The sequence below is a fragment of the Phasianus colchicus genome, chromosome 16, assembly GCF_987193195.1.
Source record: "Phasianus colchicus chromosome 16, bPhaCol1.hap1.1, whole genome shotgun sequence".
NCBI lineage: Eukaryota > Metazoa > Chordata > Aves > Galliformes > Phasianidae > Phasianus > Phasianus colchicus.
Window position 1 is genome coordinate 1,396,091 of NC_143451.1, and position 24,495 is coordinate 1,420,585.

At 43.0% G+C, this 24,495-nt stretch overlaps 1 protein-coding gene across 7 annotated transcripts in view; it reads left to right on the forward strand.

Moving 5' to 3' along the window:
* The window catches only part of DNAH3 (dynein axonemal heavy chain 3), a 71,702-nt gene that overhangs the window by 36,398 nt on the left and 10,809 nt on the right, over positions 1-24,495 (forward strand). For 6 of the 7 annotated variants that reach the window (XR_016471649.1, XR_016471650.1, XR_016471651.1 and 3 more), the window contains 24 exons: positions 917-1,028; positions 1,565-1,806; positions 2,430-2,530; positions 2,609-2,714; positions 4,264-4,393; positions 4,862-5,098; positions 5,418-5,521; positions 6,244-6,538; positions 6,968-7,147; positions 8,113-8,236; positions 8,326-8,482; positions 9,324-9,467; positions 10,083-10,749; positions 10,857-11,022; positions 11,339-11,555; positions 12,437-12,619; positions 13,396-13,594; positions 14,371-16,512; positions 17,411-17,636; positions 17,966-18,210; positions 20,248-20,364; positions 21,432-21,586; positions 22,296-22,463; positions 23,820-23,962. Coding sequence is in view for 1 of the 7 variants with exons in the window: in XM_031595467.2 (XP_031451327.2) it covers positions 917-1,028; positions 1,565-1,806; positions 2,430-2,530; positions 2,609-2,714; positions 4,264-4,393; positions 4,862-5,098; positions 5,418-5,521; positions 6,244-6,538; positions 6,968-7,147; positions 8,113-8,236; positions 8,326-8,482; positions 9,324-9,467; positions 10,083-10,749; positions 10,857-11,022; positions 11,339-11,555; positions 12,437-12,619; positions 13,396-13,594; positions 14,371-16,512; positions 17,411-17,636; positions 17,966-18,210; positions 20,248-20,364; positions 21,432-21,586; positions 22,296-22,463; positions 23,820-23,962 (6,560 nt within the window). In the remaining 6 variants the exon portion in view is untranslated. The remainder of the gene's footprint in view (positions 1-916; positions 1,029-1,564; positions 1,807-2,429; positions 2,531-2,608; positions 2,715-4,263; positions 4,394-4,861; positions 5,099-5,417; positions 5,522-6,243; positions 6,539-6,967; positions 7,148-8,112; positions 8,237-8,325; positions 8,483-9,323; positions 9,468-10,082; positions 10,750-10,856; positions 11,023-11,338; positions 11,556-12,436; positions 12,620-13,395; positions 13,595-14,370; positions 16,513-17,410; positions 17,637-17,965; positions 18,211-20,247; positions 20,365-21,431; positions 21,587-22,295; positions 22,464-23,819; positions 23,963-24,495) is intronic. The other variant, XR_016471653.1, reaches the window with a different exon arrangement.

The following is a 24,495-nucleotide window of genomic DNA, read 5'->3' on the forward strand; positions in this document are numbered from 1 at the left end:
TTGAGCCTGATGATTCAGGATAAAACATTAAGCTGAAGCTGTTAATGGCCAGTACAGTGCTGCCCAGCAAACAGAACTCTGGACTGGCAGGCAGGCTGTGGTCCCAGTTCTGCCCAGTCTCCTTGGGAGGGGCTGGTGTGTCCCATCGTGGCTTAGCTTTACCTCCAGCTTTGTGTTCCTGCTGTCCCCTGCACACTGCGGTGTTGGTGGCCTTGCAAAGAAAGCTTAGCTTGTTTCTGTGTGAGCAGCACAGCCTGGTGCTATTGGGAGCAGAACTGCCAGGCCTGGGGCTGGTTCATTAGGGGACGTTAATTGGCTTACACTGCTTTGCAAACCATGCTTTATCTTTCATTTAAGCAGGGGCAGAATTAAATGGTAAGGGATTTAAGATATCAGCCTTAACCTGAGGCTGAGCAAAACCTGCTTAGGGCTCCTGTAGGGTTCTGTTTGAAGGCGCTCAGGCAGAAGGCTTTGATGTGAGGTCTGGCAGATCTGCTGAGGGCACTGAAGAGGTCACCACCCTTACAGTTCAAAGGCGGCCTTGAGGGACTGCTGCTTTGGCAGATCCTCAGAGCAGCAGTTCCAGCTGCTGTGTGTTTTTTTCACTGATGGCCATTCATTTCATTGAAGGCTTTATGCATTGGGCCATGATGAGCAGTGCTTGGTGAGTGCTCCACAGTCTGTGCAGTGACTGTGACAGCTGAGGGAGGATGCTTAGCAAGAAGGACAAATCTGGGGAAGGACTGCTTGAATTACACCCCTGTGAATTGTCATAATCATAGGATGATGCTCTGATGTGGGTCAGTGCCTTAATGGAGTGCAGTGTTTGGCTGCTGTTCTTCCTGAGTGCAGGGTTGGTTTCATACACACTGCACTTTGTGTGATGCTAAGGCTGGGTGTTGTGTCACTGCTGCAGATATACGAGATGATGCTGGTGCGCCACGGCTTCATGATTGTTGGAGATCCCCTGGGTGGGAAGACGTGTGCGTACCGAGTGCTGGCTGGAGCCCTTGGGGATCTGTGTGCAGGTAACTTTGTCCAGACTTACCGTTAAATGAAATTAATTCTACGGCTGATGGTATTTCTCTTTGCAGAGACACACTGAGGTTGGTAGTCATCCTACATTCTGTTTTCTCAACCAAGGAAGTTGCTGTTCATTGAACTATTTTGTCTTCCGTATTTTCTGGAAGTAGTTTAGACTGTATTTACTGGAGTAATAAAACACAGTAATGTATTTATACTTCTTTGCATTTTTGAAGCATTGAATTCGTTCTTAGTACCCTTGCAAAACATGCAAAGCAAGCTGTGATGGGAGATTGTAAGTAGTCCCCTTAAACGTGCAAAACCTCTTATGCTCTATTTGTTCTTTTTTAATGTGCTTTTGCAAAAAGCGCTTTGCACTTTTCTTGTACAAGTAAAGGAAATTATTATTCACTACTGCCTAACTTCAGATGTCTCTTTTCTTTCTTGCCTTGTGCAGCTGAAGTAGGAACCTTCAAAATGTTCTTACTCGGATGTTGAATAAAACAAACCATCAAGCTCCTCTGTTTGTCTTCCTACACAGCAAAATCAATGGATGAATTTGCTGTTGAATACAAAGTTATTAATCCTAAAGCGATTTCCATGGGACAACTGTACGGCAGCTTTGATCCTATAAGCCATGAGTGGACAGATGGGGTTCTTGCACACACCTTCAGGGCACAGGCATCTTCTACTACAGATGATAGAAAGTGGATTGTATTTGATGGCCCAGTGGACGCAGTTTGGATAGAGAACATGAACACCGTGCTGGATGACAATAAAAAGGTAGCCTGGTTTTAGCCAGCTGTCTCACACTTGAATACATACCTCACTGTAGCAGTAGGAGCAGCATTGCTTCCGTGGTGGTCAAAGAGTATAACTGTGGTATGCTGCAAGCATTAGGAAAGGCTGGGGTTCTTATAAGCATTGCTTTTTCCTTGAGTTCCATGGTTTGGTTCGGTAGAAAATTGCAAGCTGTTAATTCTTCCTTAGAAGGCTTATCTTGCTCCAACTTCATTAAAGTGAGGTTACTAACTGAGGTTATTATTGAATTGAAACTGAGGTTTATTTATGGAATGTTTTAGGAAACTGAAATGAGTAAATTCAATTCTGGAACAGAAAACTGAATTTGTGTAAAAAATTTGGTGAATAAATTAACTAAAGAAAAGCAGATCATAACTGCTTTTCCTTACAGAGTTATTTAAAGATACAGTATTGTTTCTGCATACCATTACAGTAACACGTGGAAAAATTGAGGTGAGGTCAAAAGGTAGCAAGTGTACAAGAACACAAATGAGTGAATGAGAAGTGACAGCAAGTAGATGTGGTGATGTATGTCAGGCATTGCTTTGGCTGGTAGACTAACACTGACAGGAGTAGGTCATATTTCCTCTCTGTTTTCCTTCTAGCTGTGCCTAATGAGTGGTGAAATAATTCAGATGAATTCAAAAATGAGCTTAATCTTTGAGGCAGCAGACTTAGAGGAAGCGTCTCCAGCAACTGTCAGCAGGTAATATGAAAGCCCTGTAACATGGAGCGTCCCACCTCCCGCTTCTCTTCCTCTGCCATAACTGTTCATTCTTCCCAGGTGTGGTATGATCTATATGGACCCACAACAGCTGGGTTGGAAGCCACTGAAGGATTCCTACATGCATACACTGCCCCCAAACCTGCAGGAAGAGCACCGGGAGCTGGTGAGAGCATTGCTTACTGGCAGAGGTCCCAGTTAGCAGATTGACTCTAAGGCGATGCTCAGTTTGCCATCTTGAAAGCAGGCATGAAGAATCAAACCTGGTGAAGTACTGTCACTATTCTGAGTGTCCCAGGTTTCTTAGAGGCTGTTGTAAATTGTTTTATAGTTATCAGTGTCAAATGTCAGGGCATGAGAAGGGGAGATGCCATGAGTAATAGAAATACAATGTAGGAAAAAATGAAAGATTAGAAATGTTTTGAACTCATCCTTCTTTTTTCTGAGACATTTATAGAGTTCAGCTTGAGAAATACGTGAGAAATAATTAAGATATTGATAGCTTGATCTTCTGTGGCCTAGTCACCTTAGGCACAGTTGGTAAATTGTCCTTCGTGTGTTGGATTTCTTGCACAAACATGAATGCAGATTGTGTATTTTATCTTCATTATGGTTGCAAATGAATGTAGGTGTTCGTGGGAATCAGTTTTCATCAAAATTCAGACTCCAGTTTATTGGTCATCAAAATGTAGTGAAAGAGTCAAAAAAAAAAAATCAGTTCACTATCACTGTCTGATAGTGATAGGATGGGGGGAACAGTCTTAAACTAAAAGAAGGGAGAGTTAAATCAGATGTGAGAAGGAAATTCTTCACACAGAGGGCAGTAAGGCCCTGGAACAGCTGCACAGGGAGGTTGTGGGTGCCCATCCATGGAGCTCAGGGCTGGGTTGGGTGTGCAGCCCTGCCCATGGCATGGGGTTGGAACTGGGTGATCTTGAGGGTCTCTTCCAACCTAAGCCATTCTGTAATTCTGTGTTTCAATGAATTGGGTTAGAGCTGAAGAAAGTCTTGATTTCTTCATCTAACAAGAATTGTTTTGAGCTTTTGCAGGAAATTAGGACCATATTCAAAAGAAGTGCAAAGCCTGTGGAAGCTCTTTATTGACACAGTCTACTTAGTTCAAAACAGAGTAGTTCTTTCTGAGTCAGCAGATAGGTTGGCCCTTTCGTGCATCTCCTTGAATAAAAGGCCCTGAGAAGAGCCCTAGGTCACGATTCCTCCTCTCCTTTTTCCCTCTTGAGATCACAGAGCAGATCCCATCGCCCTGCCTGCGTGCCCCAGCACTCCCATAGGTACCAGTCTGTGCTTTTGGAACTCCTGCTGTGGCACCGTATCTCTGCTAGGTCCTTAGCAGAGGCCAGTCAAGGGAGGTTGAGGCCCTTTTCTTTTTTCATATTGGAATAATTTTTTTGTTGCCTAAGCAAAGCAGCAGCCTTCCTAGGCTGAGCTATTGCTCTGATGGTGGGATTTGTAACTGGGGAACAAAATTTAGGGTGAAAAGTTCCGTGTGGCAGAAGCAGCTTGTTTTCACCATCAGGTAATGACAGTGAGACTTTGTGATCACATCTGCTGCCTCACAGTGGTCATTTCCTGATCTTCCTTCTGCCAGCTTGGACAATTTCGGTTGTTTTATGTTTTACTGGCAGAGAATTGGAGACAGTGGGAAGTGTGATGACTGCTGCATTGTTAAAAGCCATTTTCCTTTTTCCTGGCAGGTCAACAGCATGTTCATGTGGCTAGTTGAGCCCTGTTTAGATTTTATTCACCATCATTGCAAAGCCATAGTACAAACATCCTCTATTCATCTGACTTACAGCTTGATGAAACTCTATACTTGCCTGCTTGGTAAGTATACTAAATCTCAATCCTTTTATTCCTTTTTTTTTTTTTCCTTTTGTTCCGTGACAGGATGGATGGAGGTTATCAGATGCAAGGAATTTCCTTGCTGCTTCAGATCCTACGACACAAGTCCTTTCTCACAGATCAGTATTAATTGCACAGTGCTTTGGTTGGCATACAGAGCTTTCACACTGGGGCGTTGGTGTCATTACAGAGCTGCCTTATGAGCATATTTCACATGCTTTGTTTGCTGTCTGCTGGCATCTGGAGGAAAAAAAAAAGAAAAAAAAGGACCCTCTGTAAAAGCTTCTCATTCATCTCTGTCTCTAATTATTTGTAGCACTTTACACAGGCAAAGTTTTCACTATGTGAATGCCATGAGTTTGTCTCAGAATACTTTCTGCAAAAATAGGCTTTGAGTTGGGGTTAATGTTGTTCTTACCATTTATCTAGAATTCAAAATGTGTGTTGTAGATGAAATAAGGCAACCTGAGGAGGAGGGGAAGGAAAGCATGTCGAGTCAGCAGATCACCTTGTGGCTGCAGGGGCTCTTCCTTTTTGCTCTGGTTTGGACGATTGCTGGGACCATCGATGCAGACAGCAGAAAGAAGTTTGATTTGTTCTATCGTAACTTGTTACTGGGGACGGATGATGGAAACCAACGCCCTAAGAATGTGAAGATCACCAGAAACAATATCTTCCCAGAAAAAGGTACTTAGTACTGTACTTGCCTGGATGTTGATAAAGCTGTAATTCAGCTCGGCGCCTGAGCAGAGCTTTGGGTGCTGCAGTGGCAGCCCTGCTGTGCTGTGTGCTGCGTGCCCTCCTGCTCCTACACCTCATGGACTCAGCCCTGCAGCTGAATCTGACCTGGAATAGCTGTGTGCTGAGCAGCAGAGGGGGGAGGAAGGGCTCTCCTGAGATAAAAAGGCCTTTGTTGTCTCTCCATGTTGGGCTTCTCACACTAACGTGGTAGAAGTTTATTCTAATCAGTGGGTTTCCCCATGTTCTGTGTTTTTTTAATTAACAGGGTCTGTTTATGACTTCTATTTTTACAAGCGTGGAAGTGGGCAGTGGAATCTGTGGACGGATTACATCTCGCAGGATGAGCAAGTTATCTCCCCAGGAGCTAAGGTTCACACTGACACCTTCACTGTAGAAAATAATTATTTGGTTAAAAGATTTAGAGGTGTAAATCGGTTACCTCTGTGAACTCCTATTATGTTTGATGTTTGAACTGCAGCATTTAATCACTGTAGGCCCTGTGTGTTAGTTCTGGTATTACTGGTGTCACTGCTCAGTATGCACTAACCCAGCAAACAGGTTGGTGCTTGTTTGGAATACAAAATTGGTGGGCAGCCAAGGGCCGGGGATCCCCTGCAGTTCCACGTAGTGGCAACACATCCTGATGGCATTTGCAAACTGTAGGAAGTGTGGCACAGCACTGATCTTTATTAAAGTACACTGTACAGTTCTGCAGGTGTAATTTCAAGATAATTGATGTTTGTTCTGCTTTTATTAGAGAGAAATTCTGACAGCACTGTCCCTTCCTGTTTGCACAGTAGGGGACAGAATTAAGCTGTGCTGAGCCATGCAGTTCTCTTTTCAGGCTTCATGTAGTGTCTATGAGCCATGTAACAGGTAAGTGCTGTTTGGGCTGTTTACTAAATAATCTCTGCAGAACAAACAGTGCCATCTGCACTGTCTAGCAGAATCTCATTGTAACCTGGGTTCTCAGAGAGGAGAATTTCAGCAACATACATTTGTGCTACAGCCTTCTTGTAGCTGCATGAAAGTATTTGCATTGGTGTAGTATTAGGTGTTTGATCTTCATGTTTTACCTTCCTATGTAACAGGTCTCAGAGCTAATCATTCCAACAATGGAAACTGCCAGGCAGGTGTTTTTTCTGAAAACATATGTGGAACATAATATCCCTTTGCTTTTTGTGGGTCCCACTGGCACTGGAAAATCAGCTATAACAAACAATTTTCTACTACAACTTCCCAAGCCGACGTATATCCCAGTTTTCATCAACTTCTCTGCAAGAACCTCGGCTAACCAAACCCAGGACATTATCATGTCCAAGCTGGACAGAAGAAGAAAAGGATTATTTGGGCCTCCTCCAGGGAAAAGGGCTGTGATATTTGTAGGTAAGACAAGTTTCTCATGTTTTTATGTCATTTGAATTCTGGCTTTAGGCCAAGGAAGTAATTCACTGAGACAAGGCATTTGTTTTGCCTCAGTGCTCCGTGTTTTTTTCGGGTGTCCAAGGGAAGGTTAGCCCTGCCCCCTGCTGAAGGGTTTCTAGCTGTTGGAGCAGTGCTCCTCTTCAGAACAGTTTGGCTCATTTTAAATGTGTTTGGAGTGTGATGCAATATAAAATCACCAACCATGCTAAATTAAACCATCAGTGTAATGCCTACAAAGTACAATGTCATTTGATTCTGGTTTTACGAAATACCAAAATAACAACGTAGAACCTTTTTCTGCCACTGTTTCTGTTGTTTTTTATTCTTAGCTTCATAGAAGAGATTCCTAAACACTGAGAGCTTTTTCCTTACTTCCTCTGCTTTCCACAGATGACCTAAACATGCCGGCCAAGGAGGCGTATGGCGCACAGCCGCCCATCGAGCTTCTCAGGCAGTGGGTTGATCACGGTCACTGGTATGACCAGAAAGATGCATCCAAGATTAATATCATAGACGTGCTGCTTCTGTCAGCTATGGGTCCTCCTGGGGGAGGCAGGAATGATATTACAGGTAGGAAATCTGCCAAGGGTGGTACAAAGTCTGTGCGTACGAGGAGAAAATATATCGCGATGGAGAGTCATCTAATTGAAGTTAAGGCAGGTTTCATTTTGCTGACGGCAGATTCTGTGTCTGTCTGTCGCTTGGATTGCTCCAAGAGGAAGTACGTATGCACAAGGTAAAAACTGTAACGTTTCCAGGATGAACTCAATCAATATTGGGAAGTAGATGATGAAATGGCAGGAAACTTTGAGAAATTGACACTTTTTTTTTTTTTTACTTTTCACTCATTGGAAAGCGAAGATGACAACATATCCTCCTGAAAGGTCTCTCTGGCTACACTAACAATTCTCACCTGAAATCCCATTTCCTGCTGCTGAGATAGGCTGCTTGAATTTACTGAAAGGCATGTTGCTCAGAAATCTGTGGTGCCTGCCAAATCACTGTGAGGAGGGTTGTATTTTCTAATGGAAAGCCTTACTACAGCTACAGCTACATCGTTATATTCGCATAGCCTCCATGTAAAGATTCTAGTACAGGTATACACTCTGAGGAGGCTTTATTAAAATGACTATTCTGACACTGCTGATTTTTTTACTGTTTAGTAGTGTATATTCTGCATACTTTTATGTGAAATCTGAGAAGAAGGTCATTGCTTTCGTAAAGTTTTACTGTGCCATAACATGGATGTCAGAGCTCCTGTAATTGAAATTTGGGTGATAGTGGCCGTATTGCAATGGAGATTTGTGGTTTCCTTATTAAAAGCAGTCAATTTAAAGAGGAATATTGACATAAAACACGAACCAGTTTATGCTCCTTTGGTGTCACTGCTGGGGCAGAAATTAGGCAGAAAGAAAATAGTGGAGCTGCAGCCAGATGCAAATCTGTGTGAGCCGATCCTAGCCAGATGCTAAGGGGAGGCAGAGAAGCACTTGGACGTCCCTACATCCCCCTGTGTGTTCTTCCTTGTGTTGCAGGGCGCTTCACACGGCACTTGAACGTTGTGTCTATCTGTTCTTTTGATGATGACATTCTCACCAAGATTTTTACTGCAGTTTCTGACTGGCATTTCAGCAAAGGCTTTGAGTCCATCTTTCTAAGGTAATTTGATGCATTTCCTGTATCACCTGTCACGTTTTCTCCTGCAGCTTATCTCTGGATCTTATATTGTCTCTCTTTTCCTTCTTCAGGCTTGGTAAGATAATGGTCCAAGCAACAATGGTGATTTACAAAATGGCAGTTGAGAATTTCCTCCCAACTCCTTCAAAATCCCATTATGTCTTCAATCTCCGAGATTTTTCCCGGGTTGTTAAAGGAGTGCTGCTCTGTCCACACACTCATCTGCAAGTAAGTAGTTCCATTTTGTTGCTGCAGGAAAGAACGATGGGAAGAGTAAATTATAATATTAAGAAGGGAACATCTCAAAGTACATGCACTATGATTTCAGTTGATTTGCATTTACAATTGAGATAGCAGCTAAGTGCCTTGCTGTGTATTTTCTGTCTCTGATGGAGGGAAACAGCTGTTATTTTTGCTGATAATCTTCCCATGTGTGGCCCAGGGGTCCAAGGCCAATCTTCAGGCCATCCCACCTGTTGTGCTTTTAAACAAAATCTCCCACAGAAACAAGCATGTGAAAAGACTTGGTGTTTCTTTTCAGGTTAATGAGCTTGCCAGTGAACAAGACAATAGGTTGGCCCAGAATTTGGGCCAAATACTACAAAAGTATAATGACAGATATGGAGGATTTTCATCCATTTGCTTTTTCTTCCATTTTCACCAATATTGCTTGGGAATTTCTAGGAATATTGGAAGTTGCATTTCTACTGGGGTAATGTGTTTGGTGCAAGAATAGAACGAGATGACACCAGCTATTCAGGGGACGTCTTGGCCAGTGACAGAGTTTGGGCAGAGGTAGGGCTAGAGGCCATGTCTTAGAAAGATTTGTTCTTTATGTACAGGAGTGGGCAGATTTGATAGAGCTGAGAAAAATGCACTGACAGAAGGGTCACAGGTTGCTGGTTAAGGAAGCTTGTCAAGTGAGCAGTTGCTGAGCCATGTGCCAAATGGCTTGAAACTGAAGGATTCCCACTGAGCTTAGTACAAAATATAGCAAGGTCCAGATGGACATCTCTAACTTGTCCTGCCTGAGCAATATTTACCTGTATTCTTGTATGTACCTTTTCAGAGTGAAGACAAACTGATCCGCCTTTGGATTCACGAGGTGTACCGAGTTTTTTATGATCGCTTAGTTGATGAGGAGGACAGGGAAATATTCTTTCAGATGGTAAAAAAGACAACATCAGATAGCTTCAAGCAGAACCTTGATAAGGTATTTTTCAACCGCATGCTAGACCCAGGTGTTTCAGAAACACTTAGACACTGAGATTGCATTAGTACTGGATATGTTTTGAATGATCCATACCACTGCATTCATAAGGTCTGGGTTTTCTTCTGTTTGTATTATGTATTATGTGTATTCCTATGGAAACTAATACTTCATATCTGCATGATCCAGAACTCCAAAACAATTCTGCTTGGTACAGAGGACTGCATGGGATAACTGTCTTTCACTGTTCACTTATGCTCCTGCTTAACATGCACTGGAATGAGTCGCTGGGAGTAGTGGGTACTTTTCTGAGAAATCTTTTGGCAACTCTTCCTGCTTTTCACAGCACAATCACCATGTGACATGTGCGTGGCAGAAACTTGCATGCCTGCTTACAGAGTATTACTCCGTTCAGGAGGTTTTTCTGTTTCACCCCTCCACCCTCTTCCACTCTTTTTTCCTTTCGTCTTCATTTCTTTTTTTTACTAAAAAAAGATGATAACTAAAATAGATGGAAAATGGTGCTTCTCACAGTATTATTATTATATGGATAAGAATAATTATTGCTTTAATGAAGGTAATTCTCCAGTAGCCTGAATATTGTATTGATTCTTGTAGGTACTGAGTCATCTTTCACCCACTGGCAAGGTCACTGATGATCATATTCGCAGCCTTTTCTTTGGAGACTACCTGAAGCCAGACAGTAACGTAAAAGTGTACGATGAAATCACAGACTTGAAGCAACTGACAGCTGTGATGGAATCCTACCTAGAGGAATACAACAATACCAGCAGAGCACCAATGTCCTTAGTCATGTTCAAGTTTGCTATCGAGCATATCTCAAGGATATGCAGGGTACTGAAACAGGATAATGGACATCTTTTGTTGGTGGGCATTGGTGGAAGTGGTCGACAAAGTGCTACCAAGCTAGCCACCCACATGAGTGCATTCGAACTCTTTCAAATTGAAATTACAAAGTCCTACGGAGTCAGTGAATGGAAAGAAGATATTAAACGAGTCATGCTGAAGGCTGGTGTTGGTAACAAGAACGTTTCCTTTTTGTTCTGTGATAATCAAATAAAGGATGAAGCATTTATAGAAGACATCGACATGCTTTTAAATACTGGTGATGTGCCTAATATCTTTGCTGCTGATGAGAAGGCTGAAATTGTTGAGAAAATGCAAACTGCATCAAGGATGGGGAGTGAGAAAATTGAAGCTACTCCGCTTGCTATGTACAATTTCTTTATTGAAAGGATGAAGAAAAATTTACATATTGTGTTAGGTCTGTATATAGTGCATTATTTCCTAGAATGCTTTTTCTGCATCCTAGCTGCAGAATAAGTTAGGTAATAATTGTGGTGTTCTTGTTGTGTTTTCGTATTTTTCTAGCAATGAGCCCTATTGGCGATGCCTTTCGGAATCGATTACGGATGTTCCCGTCGCTGATAAACTGTTGCACCATTGACTGGTTCCAAACCTGGCCTGCAGATGCTTTGGAAATGGTTGCTAACAAGTTTTTAGAGGATGTTGAACTTGAAGATGACATTAGAAAAGAGTAAGAGTTTATTTGTCAAGAAACATGATGCAAATATTTACCTCCCCCTTATCAGACCTACGTGACCAGGACACTGTCTGTATAATTGGGCCAGGCTGAATCACCTCTTTGATTACAGTGCGAGTCAAAGGCATCTGGATATATGTATATTTGAAAGAGCATTTGAAAATTTGAAAAATATTTCATGTAGTAGGGAAAAATAATTCTGCCTTCATTAACACTGATAAGATTTCATAGCCTTAAAATAATTTTCTCATTATTAATTGATGTAAAGAGAGATGATATTTACACAGTAACACAAAAAATTTTTCTCTAGGGTTGTGTCAATGTGCAAATATTTCCAAGAAAGTGTGAGAGAGCTCTCCATCAGCTATTACAGTACACTGCGAAGGCACAACTACGTAACACCAACATCGTACCTAGAGCTGATTCTTACCTTTAAAACTCTGCTGATTAGCAAAAGGCAAGAAGTTGACACAATGAGAAATCGTTATCTTACAGGGCTTGAAAAACTTGACTTTGCATCTTCACAAGTAAGTCTCAGTGAAAACACTGAACGTATGGCATATGCATACTGTAATAGAAGGGCTTATAAGTGGAATCAAACTTACAAAAATAAAGTTTATTAAATTCCTTCTTCACTGCATTCAGGATACTGTGAATAGAAAGCCATCCAGAAAAGTGAGATTAGTCATTTTAACTTCAGATAATAGCACTTAATAGAAAGCTACACGAAGCTGATGGTACTCACTGAGTGTTAAAGGGAAAAAAGTAACAGATACACTTATTTTCTCAAAACCTTATATATGAAAATCATTCCTTAGTTTCTGTTACCCTTTGTAAAACAGTATGAAGTTGAAGAACATTGTAAATCCTTAACAAACATTGATTCCCCAATGGATTCCCAGTGGGAGATTGATTGGGGTCCATGTAAACAGCCCCCCTTTCATGCATCTAATCCAGGGATTGAGCTTCCCAATGCAAAGTAGCGCAGCCTCCAAGCACTGTCCTGACAAAGAACATCTAGTGCAGAGCTCTTGCTGTCTCTGTGTTACAGTCACAGTTTCTTTTGGATTCAGTTTTTCCACCTGTGCAATACAAGATTATTTGGGGTTCCATAAACTAAAACTGACAGTGAAGAAAAAAATACAATTGATCAGTTTATTTCTCATGATTGAAATTAAGTGGATCATAAATCATGGATAATTACAAATACTCTTTTTAAAAATTCAGTTCCTTTCAATAAAACAGCTCTTACTAAAAATAGGTCAGAGAACTATTTTAATAATTATTCAAAGTCTGATGTCCCTTTTTCTCTGCTTTAATGTCTTCTCATCTTTCTCCCTAAGACATCAAGAGTGAGAAGTGTGTGCAAATGTTTACAAGGATTTCCTTTTGATTTCCTGTTCATCAGGTTGCAGAGATGCAGAAAGAACTGACTGCTCTTCAGCCCGAACTGATTCGAACTTCTGCAGAAACAGAGAAAATGATGATCCAGATTGAAAAGGAAACAGCTGAAGTAGATGCAAAGAAGGAGATTGTGTCCGCAGATGAAAAGGAGGCTAATGAAGCAGCAGCTGCTGCAAAAGCTATTAAGGTACTGAATGGGGCTTCAGCCTGGAGAGTGATGGGTTTTCAGCATCTTTCAAGTAAGTTTGTAGTCTGATGTGTTAATGAGGTGAATGAGATGTTCCTGATATCAAGAAGGTACATTTTGGCTGTTTGGTGTGTGGCTGTTTCACAGTACCTGCAAATCTTCCTTTATTGGTTCCCATCCCAAAAGATTCATAGCTTTTATTTCTGTAGTAATATATTCTGCTTTTCAGCAGTTGGAGTACTGAGGTTAGACAGGGTCCAGGCCCAGAGATGGCTTGCTTGTGTTTAGGTGAGCTGATGCATTACAGAGCTGTGTGGAGCCCTGCCAGGCATAACCTAAGAGATGCTGATGCAGCCAGTTGTCTGTAGCACAGAATTTACAGTGGGAAGATGCAGGATTCCTCAGGATATTTTTGGAGCTAGTTGGAAAGGCCATTGATAGGTAATTACTGAGATCTGGGTATGTGATAAAGAATTTAAGCTACTCGGTATATACTTTTTACCTGATCAGCACTCTTAAATTAAGAGCAATTGTATCTAACCTGTTTTAATTCTCTTCGTCAGACCAGAGAGATTTTGAACTTGAAAGCTTGGCTGGCATTCTCAGCTCTGGGTTGATGTATGGAATTTCCTAACTTCTCTACAAACCTTTCCTCTTCAAACTGTGCAGACCAAAGTAGTTTCCTCTCCAAGAAGCACGATGTTGTGGAGACTTCTTATTAGATACTTCCAGGCAGTGTTCTGTGAAACTACAGGCATCTCCCAATGTCTTGACAGGATGAATGCGAAGGAGACCTCGCGGAGGCCATGCCAGCTCTGGAGGCAGCACTTGCAGCTCTTGATACCCTGAATCCTTCAGATATTTCTCTTGTGAAGTCCATGCAGAATCCACCTGGTCCTGTCAAGCTTGTCATGGAGAGTATCTGTGTCATGAAGGGGACTAAACCAGAGAGGAAGCCTGATCCGAATGGCAGTGGTAATGAAGTGTTTGCTATCCCTGCCCAGGAGTGGTTGGGTGCTGTGTATTGCCCTGCTGGAGCAGGGCTGCTCTCGATAGCTAGGAGATTACTTTGCTCTTACAGCGTATTGCACTTGCTTGGCTGCTGCATAAGCTTTGTAGGTGTGGTCCCAGGGGGCACAAAGTCACAGTTTCAACTTGCTTTGACCCAGTCTTGTGGTTAACGTCACCTTGAGGGGCTCCCCTGTAATCCCTGCTGCAAAACAGCACCAGATATACTGGGAGACAGAACCCTGGCTGTCCCCCTACCATAGGTTACCATTCTAACAAGCCCTTTCTTGTGTTACTATTGTGAGACTGCACAGGATTTACAAGGTAGGATAAGAAAGACTTTTACTTCATGTCCCCGCATTTCAGCTCTTAATAACAGAAATAAGACTTCTGTAAATTTGTTTTTCATCCAAAATTGCCTCGTCTACATTAGGATGTAGCGCCTTTGTATTGATTTGTCTAATAAACTATGGTAAGAAAGACTGCATAATAATAAATAAATTTGTTTCCCTTGTTGAGGTAGAATTAATATGTAATTAATAAATTCAGTGAGTGTTAGTGATACTGAAGTTCCGGTCTGAATTTCTTCAGGAGAAAATTTCACAAAATAGTTGACAGTGCTTGTATAGCAAAATTTGACTGCAAAGCCATGGTAATAGTTCTTTCTGATAAGTTCCAAGTATTTTTTTTTCAGTTAGAACATGTGTGAGTGAGGCCTGATTTTCATGTTATGTGCAATGCAGGTAAAATGATAGAAGACTACTGGGGGCCCTCTAGAAAAATTCTTGGAGATCTGAAATTCCTGGAGAGCTTGAAGTCATACGACAAGGATAATATTCCTCCAACTGTAATGAAGAGAATTAGAGAGAGGTTTATTGATCACCCAGATTTTCAGCCAGCTGTCATCAAAAATGTCTCGTCAGCCTGCGAAGGCCTGTGTAAGTGGGTGCGAGCCATGGAGGTCTATGACCGCGTTGCAAAAGTGGTTGCCCCGAAACGTGAACGTTTGAGAACTGCAGAAGAGTTACTGGATGCTCAGATGCAGAAGCTAAAAACAAAGCAAGCGGAACTTAAGAAGGTTGTTGATCGCCTCCAAGCTTTGAATGATGATTTGGAAAGCATGAATGACCGGAAGAGAGAGTTAGAAAATAATATTGATCTCTGCTCACAAAAGCTGGTGAGGGCCGAACACCTCATAAGTGGTCTTGGAGGAGAGAAAGATAGGTGGACAGAAGCTGCACGGTTACTGAGAATCCGGTACGTAGATCTTACAGGAGATGTGTTGTTATCTTCGGGAACTGTGGCTTATCTGGGAGCCTTTACTGTAGACTACCGTTTACAGTGTCAAAAGCAATGGCAGGTTCTGTGCAATGAGAAGAACATACCGTGCTCCAGTGACTTTACCTTAAGTAACACGCTGGGGGATCCAGTCAGAATCCGTGCGTGGCAGATTGCTGGTTTGCCAATTGATTCTTTTTCCATTGACAATGGCATAATTGTTTCTAACTCAAGGAGATGGGCTTTAATGATAGATCCTCAAAGGCAAGCTAACAGGTGGGTGAAGAATATGGAGAAAGCCAACAAGCTGTCAGTTATCAAATTATCTGATGCACATTATGTCAGGACATTAGAAAATGCTATTCAGCTTGGAACACCTGTCCTGCTGGAAAATATTGGAGAAGAATTAGATGCTTTCATAGAACCCATCTTACTAAAGCTGACATTCAAACAACAAGGAGTAGAATACATGAAATTAGGGGAAAATATAATTGAATATTCGAGAGATTTCAGGTTTTACATAACAACCCGCTTAAGAAATCCTCATTATCTTCCTGAAGTGGCTGTTAAAGTTTGTCTGCTCAACTTCATGATTACACCGTTGGGTCTTCAGGACCAGCTTCTTGGGATTGTAGCTGCGGAGGAAAAGCCTGAACTAGAAGAAAAGAAAAACAAACTGATTATAGAAAGTGCGGCTAACAAGAAACAATTAAAAGAAATAGAAGACAAAATCCTGGAAGTCCTTTCCAAGTCAGAAGGAAACATCTTAGAAGATGAAACAGCAGTAAACATTTTGTCTTCGTCCAAAGAGTTATCTGAAGAAATCTCTGAAAAGCAAGAAATTGCCTCAGCAACTGAAATGCAGATAGATTCTACTCGAGTGGGGTATCAGCCCGTTGCTGTTCATTCAGCTGTTGTCTTCTTCTGCATCTCTGATCTAGCAAACATTGAACCCATGTACCAGTATTCACTGACTTGGTTCATTAACTTGTATGTTCAGTCCATTGCTAAAAGCAAAAAGAGCGAAGATCTGGAAGAGAGGATTAAAAATATAATAGAGCATTTCACAACAAGCATCTATAACAACGTCTGTCGCTCGCTGTTTGAGAAGGATAAGCTGTTATTCTCTCTGCTCCTGACAGTGGGCATAATGAAGGGGAGAGGCCAAATAGATGACGAGGTTTGGCGTTTCCTACTGACAGGAGGAGTTGCTCTTGACAACCCTCATCCCAACCCAGCTCCAGATTGGCTCTCTGACAGATCCTGGGCAGAGCTCGTGCGCGCGTCTTGTCTGAGGAGCCTTCAGGGCCTGATGGAACATGTAAGAGAGAATTTTTCAAAGTGGAAACGAGTCTATGACTCTGCAACGCCCCACGAAGAAAATTTCCCAGATGCGTGGAGCACACTGACGGGGTTGGATCGAATGGTGATTCTCAGGTGCTTGAGACCTGACAAAATAGTTCCGGCAGTGCAGGAGTTCATCGTAGAAAACATGGGAAGGACGTTTATCGAACCACCTACTTTTGATCTTGGACAAAGCTACAGTGATTCCAGTTGTTGTGCCCCTTTGATTTTTGTGTTATCACCAGGTGCTGACCCCATGGCAGGTGAGAGTGATACTGAAAACATTTTTTTTGGTCTAATTAAATGACAGAGTGTGACTGAACTGTTAGTAGCATAGGCCTCTCCGCCTGACCTTTAAATGTCGGTAAGGCGTAACACAGCAGTGACAGAACAGAAGATGCTTACATCTAGCTGTATATATAAAAACAATAGTAAAATTGCTGGAGTGGGGTGAAGGAAATGGTGATACACATCTGGGTCTGTGAGCAGCAGTTCAGGAGTCCAGGATTTCTTAACATCCACACCAGTTCATTATTCATGCTTACACACGTGAATTTGGGAGTTGTCCCCTTCTGAAAGTCCCTCACTCTGTTACTGAGTAAATGGTATATATGACCACATTAAAAACATCTGTTAAATGGCCTTTAAGACATAACCACCTTATTTCTTTTTAAACGTGGTTTTCTGCCCAAAGCATTGTAATGCCAGCTGCACTGTAAGGATTTCCAGGAGGTACTGGCTTGAACAGCAAAGTAAGAGATATTTACAGCCCATAGCTAAAGGTTCAGTTCACAGCTCAGCCCCATGTCAGGCTGCACCCATAAAGGAGCAGGGAGCAGCGCAGGCTGGAGCTGAGCACTGGGGGCTGAAGAGGAGGCTGGGCATTTGGCCTGGCTGCCAGTTATTTTTGTAGTGTTACTTTGTTGTACATCTGAATTTCAGCCCATTCCTGAGAGAAACAGGGATGATGCAGTGTTGGTGCTACCTGTGGGTTGCTGTGGGTGCTTTTCTTTTCTTTTTTTCTTTTTTTCAGCTGAGTAGAATATCTGTTGGCCTTTGCTCCTTTAATACTTGTTCCATTATAAAAACAGTAAGTATAATGGGGCTCTAGTTTCTAACAGACTTTGTCTGTCTTTGCATTTGCACAACTTGCCATCGTAGGTTTGCTAAAATTTGCTGACGACGTTGGCATGGGAGGTGCAAACATCCAGACTGTTTCGCTTGGGCAAGGTCAGGGCCCAATAGCAGCCAGCGCGATCTGCCAGGCAGTCGCTGTCGGGAGCTGGGTGGTGTTGCAGAACTGCCATCTTGCAACCAGCTGGATGCCTGCTTTGGAGAAAATCTGCGAGGAAGAGATTGTGCCTGAGAGCACCAATGAGAAGTTCCGGTAAGGGTTTTAATATTTTGTTCTTTTTATATCAGTATTTCTTGATTGCTGAAGGCACCAGCAAAAAGGAATGAAGTTTGTTCTGTGTGAACAGCTACTTGCAACATCCATATTGTTTGATGTGCAGTGAGAAAGTAAAGATACCTAACTGGGATGTCATCTTTTCTACTTGTTTGATATACTCTACTTTATGCTGCATTTATGGAGATGTAGATGTTTAGCATTATAGCTAAGCAAGTAGTAAACCCCTTAGTTTGCTGAAAATCAACACTGGGGAGTTGTCAGTATTGATGACTTTTGAATAATGAGCATTCTGATTTTTTTTGCAGACTGTGGTTAACCAGTTATCCATCAGCAGAATTTCCTGTTAGTATTCTCCAGAATGGCATCAAAATGACAAATGAACCTCCAAAAGGGGTCAGAGCAAACCTCCTCCGATCGTACCTCAACGACCCCATCTCTGACACCACATTCTTTAGCAGTTGCCAGAAGCCAGAAATGTGGCAAAAACTGTTGTTTGGTCTTTGCTTTTTTCATGCTGTTGTGCAGGAAAGGAGAAACTTTGGCCCATTGGGTAAGGTTCAGATTATTTTGCACACTGTTTCACAAAGGTTAGTAGTTTTGAAATGCATTATTTATTATTGAAAAGCAGTATTGCTGTCAGCAGTATTGCAGGGGTGCAATCTGTACTGAACATAATGAGGTTCATAAGCTGTTACCAGTGATTCTTTTCAAGCAAAGTCACTCTTGAAGCTCCTGTAAATGTTACCCTGGGGAGGGTTAGAAAGTATCCATCATGTCAATAAATCATACAGTATTTGCATTACATTATAGCCCACTGGATTAGTTTATTGCTCCACTGTTCAGTAACTGCAGTAATTTACTTATCATGTATTTATCAGTGCGCTTATCAGCAGTGCTTCCATTCATGTGTGTACGTTTTTAGCAAAGCCAGTGCGTATGTTTGCTTGGTGTAAAACAGAAAGTCAGTAGCTGTGTTCATAATGCAATGATGAAATCTTTATGTATTTAGAAATATACTGAATTCTGACATTTTCCATAAAATGCAGAAACATAGAAAATTACATATTTTATCTTTATAACTATATATATATGTATCTTACACTCTCCATTAGTGAAGCTCTCAGCCTTCCATTTTGATTGAATCTGCCTTTATGGTAACAGTGACTGCAGTGAAATGTTATATTTTCCCTGAAAGCCACTGTCCCTAGTAAGCAGCTATTTGCATTAACGCAAAGTTGCCAAAATGAATTTAGTCCTCACTGGCTGATGTGGTTGCCAGGGCAAACTTCATATTTGAAAAGTTATGGCTGTCAAGCAAGGTCCCCAGAGACTGGAAAAAGGGAACCATCACTCTCATTTTTAAGCAAGGGAGGAAGGAGGACCTGGGGAACTACAGGCTGGTGAGCATCACCTCTGTGCCTGGGAAGACCGTGGAGCAGATCCCCCTGGGAGAGATGCTAAGGCACATAAGGGTTGAGCGGGGCATGTGAGACAGCCAGCATGGCTTCACCGAGAGAGGATCGTGCCCGACCCATCTGCTGGCCTTCTGTGGTGGAGCGATGGCAGCAGCGGCCAAAGGAAGGGCGCCTGGCGTCGTCTGCCTGGATTCACGCGGGGCCTTCGAGGTGGTCCCGCACCACATCCTTGTGTGTGTGTTGGACAGAGATGATCTGAAGGGCGCTGCTCAGCGGATGAGGAACTGGTCGGCGCTCACAGCCAGAGCGCTGTGCTCAGCAGCTCTGTGTGCGGGTGGAGGCTGACAAGCAGCGTCCCCCAGGGGGCCCTCTTGGCACCGGTGCTCTTCAACCAACGCCGCGGAGGATGGCATCGAGCGCACCTCAGCAGTTTGCTGATGGCACAACAGCAGGGAGGGACGGCACCCAGAGGGACCTGGGCGGGCTGGAGAAGCGGCACACGAGAACCTGCTGAGGTTGAGCAAGGCCCAGTGCGGGGTGTTGTACTTGGGTCGGGGCAATGCCAGCTGTGTGCAGACGTGGTGGACGAAGAGCTGGACGTGAGCCTGGAAGGCCAACTGCATTCTGGGCTGGGGGAAGAAGGATGGCTACAGAAATTAACCCATTTATTGGTGTGTGCTAGGCCTGGGTTTTCCCAGAGGATTCCTTTATCTAGAGCATACTCCTGTTGTTGGATTTTTGTTGCTTTTATTTTTATTGTAATGCTCTGACTACTGTATGGATAGATGCAGATTTTCTAAAAACATCAGTCAGTTAATTTAAACTCACGTTCTCACTGTCTCCAGATAGCAGAAGATTAGTTGAAGGCAGCAAACGGATCTCTGTTCTACTTTGGGTAAAACACAATGCTTCAGGAATGAGCAGTGCCAGGTGTCTGTGCTGATGCTTTACTTGTGCAAAGAGCCTGGGATGCAGTACTGTTACAGAATGGTATTTCTCACCAGACTGTTTACTGTTCAAGTGAATGCTAGGGCTTCACCTTGCTACTGTGTGGAAGTTGTGATCTTCAGCTCTATGATAGCAATGTTACACCAGTTCCATTGTTTCCTAAGCGTGGCTTTCAGCACAGGGCAGCATTCATTCACCCCATGTATCTTTCCTGTATTGGACAGGTTGGAATATTCCATACGAGTTCAATGAGTCTGACCTCAGGATCAGTATGCAGCAGATTCACATGTTTCTGAATGAATATGAAGAAGTCCCTTTTGAAGCTCTGACATATCTAACAGGTACAGGCCTTGTGCCCTCCCACTTTGTGCCAGCTGAAAGTACGTAGCGGTGATGAACTGATGAGTGCTTGATAAGTGCAGCAGCTTCCATTCAGGTTTACTTTCTCGGCCTTCCCCATAACGGCAAGGTGGATCTCAGACCTTCAGACTTCATGGCTGTCTTGGCTTATGTGTGGCTGCAGAGTTGCTCCTGGTCCAGCAGACCTCCTGGTCTTCGCTCCATGTGTCAGATCGAGCAGTGAAGGGCTGCGCTTCACTGCGGCTGGTTGTGTGTCAGACCCTGACACACAAAGATCAGTGGTTGGCTGTAGTACCCTACCGGCTGTAGTACCCTGTGGTCGTCCTCTCAGTTTAAAGCAGTGGGCATTGACCTGGGTAAATAATTTTGTTGCTGTGACAGCTGGCTTTCTCTAAAAGGTTGTTGATACCTCCTTTGTCAGCCTTATGAAGAGAATTCCTGGTGTTTGCAATTGCAATTGTTGCAACTGGCTGTATGAAAAATAAAGTGGGTAGTCATCATTAAAGTAGTAACTTTCAGCTGTTTCCTCTACTTTATATCAGTGCAAACCTCCCCTCATTGTTTCTTTATTACTGAGGGTCTCTCCCACCCATTCTTTATATTGATGATCCCCTTTCTACCATACTGGTGCAGAATCAGCTCTGAGTTTGCATGAAAGGAACAAGACAAGGATCAGCTATACAGCACTGCTCAGATCTTGACAGTACTAAAAATTCTTAAAGCAAAACAAATGTCACTTGAAACATGTCATTGTTGACTGCAGTAATAATAAGCAGCACTTTCTCAAACCAACTCAGTATTCCGTATAACTGTTGCCACTGAGATGCACAGTTTGGGTCTGTAGTCCCAAAGATGTTAAAGTGCATAATTCCATTGAATCCAAAGTTTTTAGTTACTATAATTCTGTTGATTCAGTGGTACCTAAAAACTTCTGGGGACCTGGAGCCTCAGGATTTCAACTTACTAGTGGTGTACATTAATGTAAAACAATTTTTATTTGCTCATTAAATTTAATGTTTTCATTCTGGTTTTCTTTGTCCTTTCCCAGGGGAGTGTAACTATGGTGGAAGAGTAACAGATGATAAAGATAGGCGGCTTCTCCTGTCCCTTCTGTCTATAGTCTACACCAAGGATATAGAACAGGACAAGTACATGCTTGCACCTGGAGGTCACTACTATATCCCACCGCATGGTCCATATGAGGTGAGGAGACAGCACATGTAAATTCTCTCTTTAATTGTTGGGGAAAAGCCCATCTACGCTGCACTTCATTACACTGAATACAGTGAATAAATATAAAGGAAATAAAAACATGAGGTTGTAAAGCCATGCCAGGCTGCATCTATGAAATATGAATTTGGTACTTAATATCTAACACGTGGCGGGGGAGGTGGAGTGATGTATTCTGAGTGTTCTGATCAAGTTGTTGTGTAGAGCAACTACTGTGCAGATTTCCAGCACACTTCTGAAAAGGTGACAGGAGTAAGGCTTCAGGATTGTACTGGGTGATTTGGTACCCTCTTGGACCACTTATGCCTTGATAGCAGAGATCACAGTGAGATGGTAGGAAGGCAGGCATGTATTCCACGTCTGGCCTCTTTTTCCCTTCTGCTGACGTCTCAGAGTTCACCAGTAGATGGGATTGGAACATAGTTGTTTAGCCTGCAGTTCTAAGCACTCTTTGCATTTGCTTTTTGTTGCCTTTCTTTCTTTTGCTACTTCTGTGAGGGTAGAAGGACTCAGTGAGTCTCTGAACCATTCAAAACTGCTGTGTGGACTGGATGAGTCAATTCCTGAATGATTTAGTTGGGGGCTTAAATTTGTGTTTCTACGTGGGAAAGTTCTAACCAAGTTGGATGTACTGATCATTTCTCACTGCCTGAATTCTGTTATTTGAATGTTTCTTTTACAGTCTTACATTGAATACCTAAGGACCTTACCAAGTGTGACGCACCCGGAGGTGTTTGGGCTGCATGAGAATGCAGACATTACCAAGGATACCCAGGAGACAAACCAGCTTTTCAGCGGAGTGCTCCTGACTTTGCCTAGAGTGGCAGGAGGAGGTGGCAGGTCCCCGCAGGTAACAGAGGGGAACGATCAGCTTGCAGCCTGGAAAGGTGCTGGTGCTTCACGTGCCCCACACCTCAAAGTAACCCCACACCTCCCTCACAGGAGTGTTACGTAGTGTGCAGGGAACAGGGGGTGGCTGTGTAGAGAAGCAGATGTGGACTGGAAGAACCCGGATTGAAATGGGTGTACTGAGGGGTGCTGACACCACACAGCAGCACCTGGTTGAGTAGAATATATGGTTTGAGTGGGAAAGTTTCTGTCATCTGTCACGTTTTAAAACAACAGTGAAGTGCTGCATTTCAGTCATGAATTGCAGGTAGAGCCCAGTTTGCAAGCACAGCTGGTGAAGAACTTCCAGTCGCATCCATCCTGAGGCAATTTTACAGCAGGACATTGATTGCAGTCTGCCTTTTTCAGCAGTGGAAGTTCTTGCACTGGCCTGGCTTCGTCCAGCAGTGGTTGTGTGACTGTTCAGGCTATTCTCACTAAGGGGCAGCCTCTGGAGAGCCAGAAGCACCAAGCCTATCGGTCACCAGGCATGCAGTGCAGTAACTGGGGGTGAAAGGTCTTCTTCCCAGTGAAGTCTGTGCTTTAATGGCACTTTCACTCCTATGTTATTGCTCAGTTAATGTTCGGTTTCTGAGGTATGATTTTCTGTTCCCCCTGACTGCTTCAGTTCCTCAGTCCCAAGATTAAAACTGTGTGTGACTTCAGTGGAACAAACAAAGGGGTTGGTTTGGTGCAGCAAAACCGCTGGAACCCAAACCTTGCTGTTGGCAGCCCTTCCAGAGGACCTGGTGGTGAAGGTGCTGGGCACTGCTTTCATCCCTTTGTCCTGGCAGCTCAGGTGGCTCCAGTTCAGTCTGTGCCCCTTTGCTGCGGGTAGACGGCCTTTCACACCCCTCAGATGGGATATTCTGTATTTTATACACGTGTGGATTTGTGAGGAAATGAAACCAGTGGAGCCTCATTTCTTGTGAACGTGCACAGTGATTGCATTCTGATGTGTCATGTGCTGGAGGGAAAGCTGCTCTGTGGCTGGGCTGCTCCTGTTGTCTGCCACTCGTTTCTTCCTGCATACCTTTGCTTCTCCTTCAGTCCGGCAGTCGGAGGACTGTGCCCATCTGCTCTGCTGCCTCACAGTTGCCTAAAGCCTTTTTGCAAATTAAATTTCAGTTGTCAGTACATTTAAAATCAGTGAGAAAAGGAGCTGCAGGCACATGCAGAGACAGACAGGCTGGTGGGCGAGAAAGTAAGATCATGAATGCATTACCTATGTAGTTATACAGCAAAAATGTAAAATCCGTAGCGTTTCGAGGAATGTAATGAATAGAAGTTCTCATTTACTGCCGATTTGTGATTTCAGAAAATTGTTGAAGATTTGGCACAGGACATCCTATCCAAATTACCAAGTGACTTTGATGTTGAGGAGGTGATGAAGATGTACCCGGTACTTTATGAAGAGTCCATGAATACGGTCCTGAGGCAGGAGCTGATTCGATTCAACAGGTATGGCTCTGTGTGCTGTGCAGCACTGCTGACATTGAGCAGTGCTCCTTTGGGACACTGCTGGCAGCTGGCAAACTTTAAGCAGTTAAAAGCTTCTTACAATACATGCTTCTTAAGATGATTCTTAAGACAAAGCAGGTGATGCTTTGTCTCAACATTATTAAAAAAAACCTGTGAAAGTTGCAGCTAACTGCCTAAACATAAAAATAGTGCCCGTGTTCTTGTAGCAATAACTTAAATCAGAGTTGAATTTGTTGTGCTGAGATGGCGCTGCCTGCTTCTTTCTTTTTAAGTCATGCCCTGGCTCCTCTGTTCCCAGCACACTGCAATAGCTGCTGTCAGAGCCTTGAAGCTCTTCTCACTTCTTTCCCCCTCCTAGCACAGGATTTTTACTGCCTTTCATTTCTGTACATGTGTTTGCTTTTCCCAAGATAAATAAGTTTTGATTACTATATGTGGGATAAAGACTTTCTGACAAGACATTCCCCAGCTTTGTTCAGCCCTTTACTCAAGCTGAAGGTCTATAGCCAGAA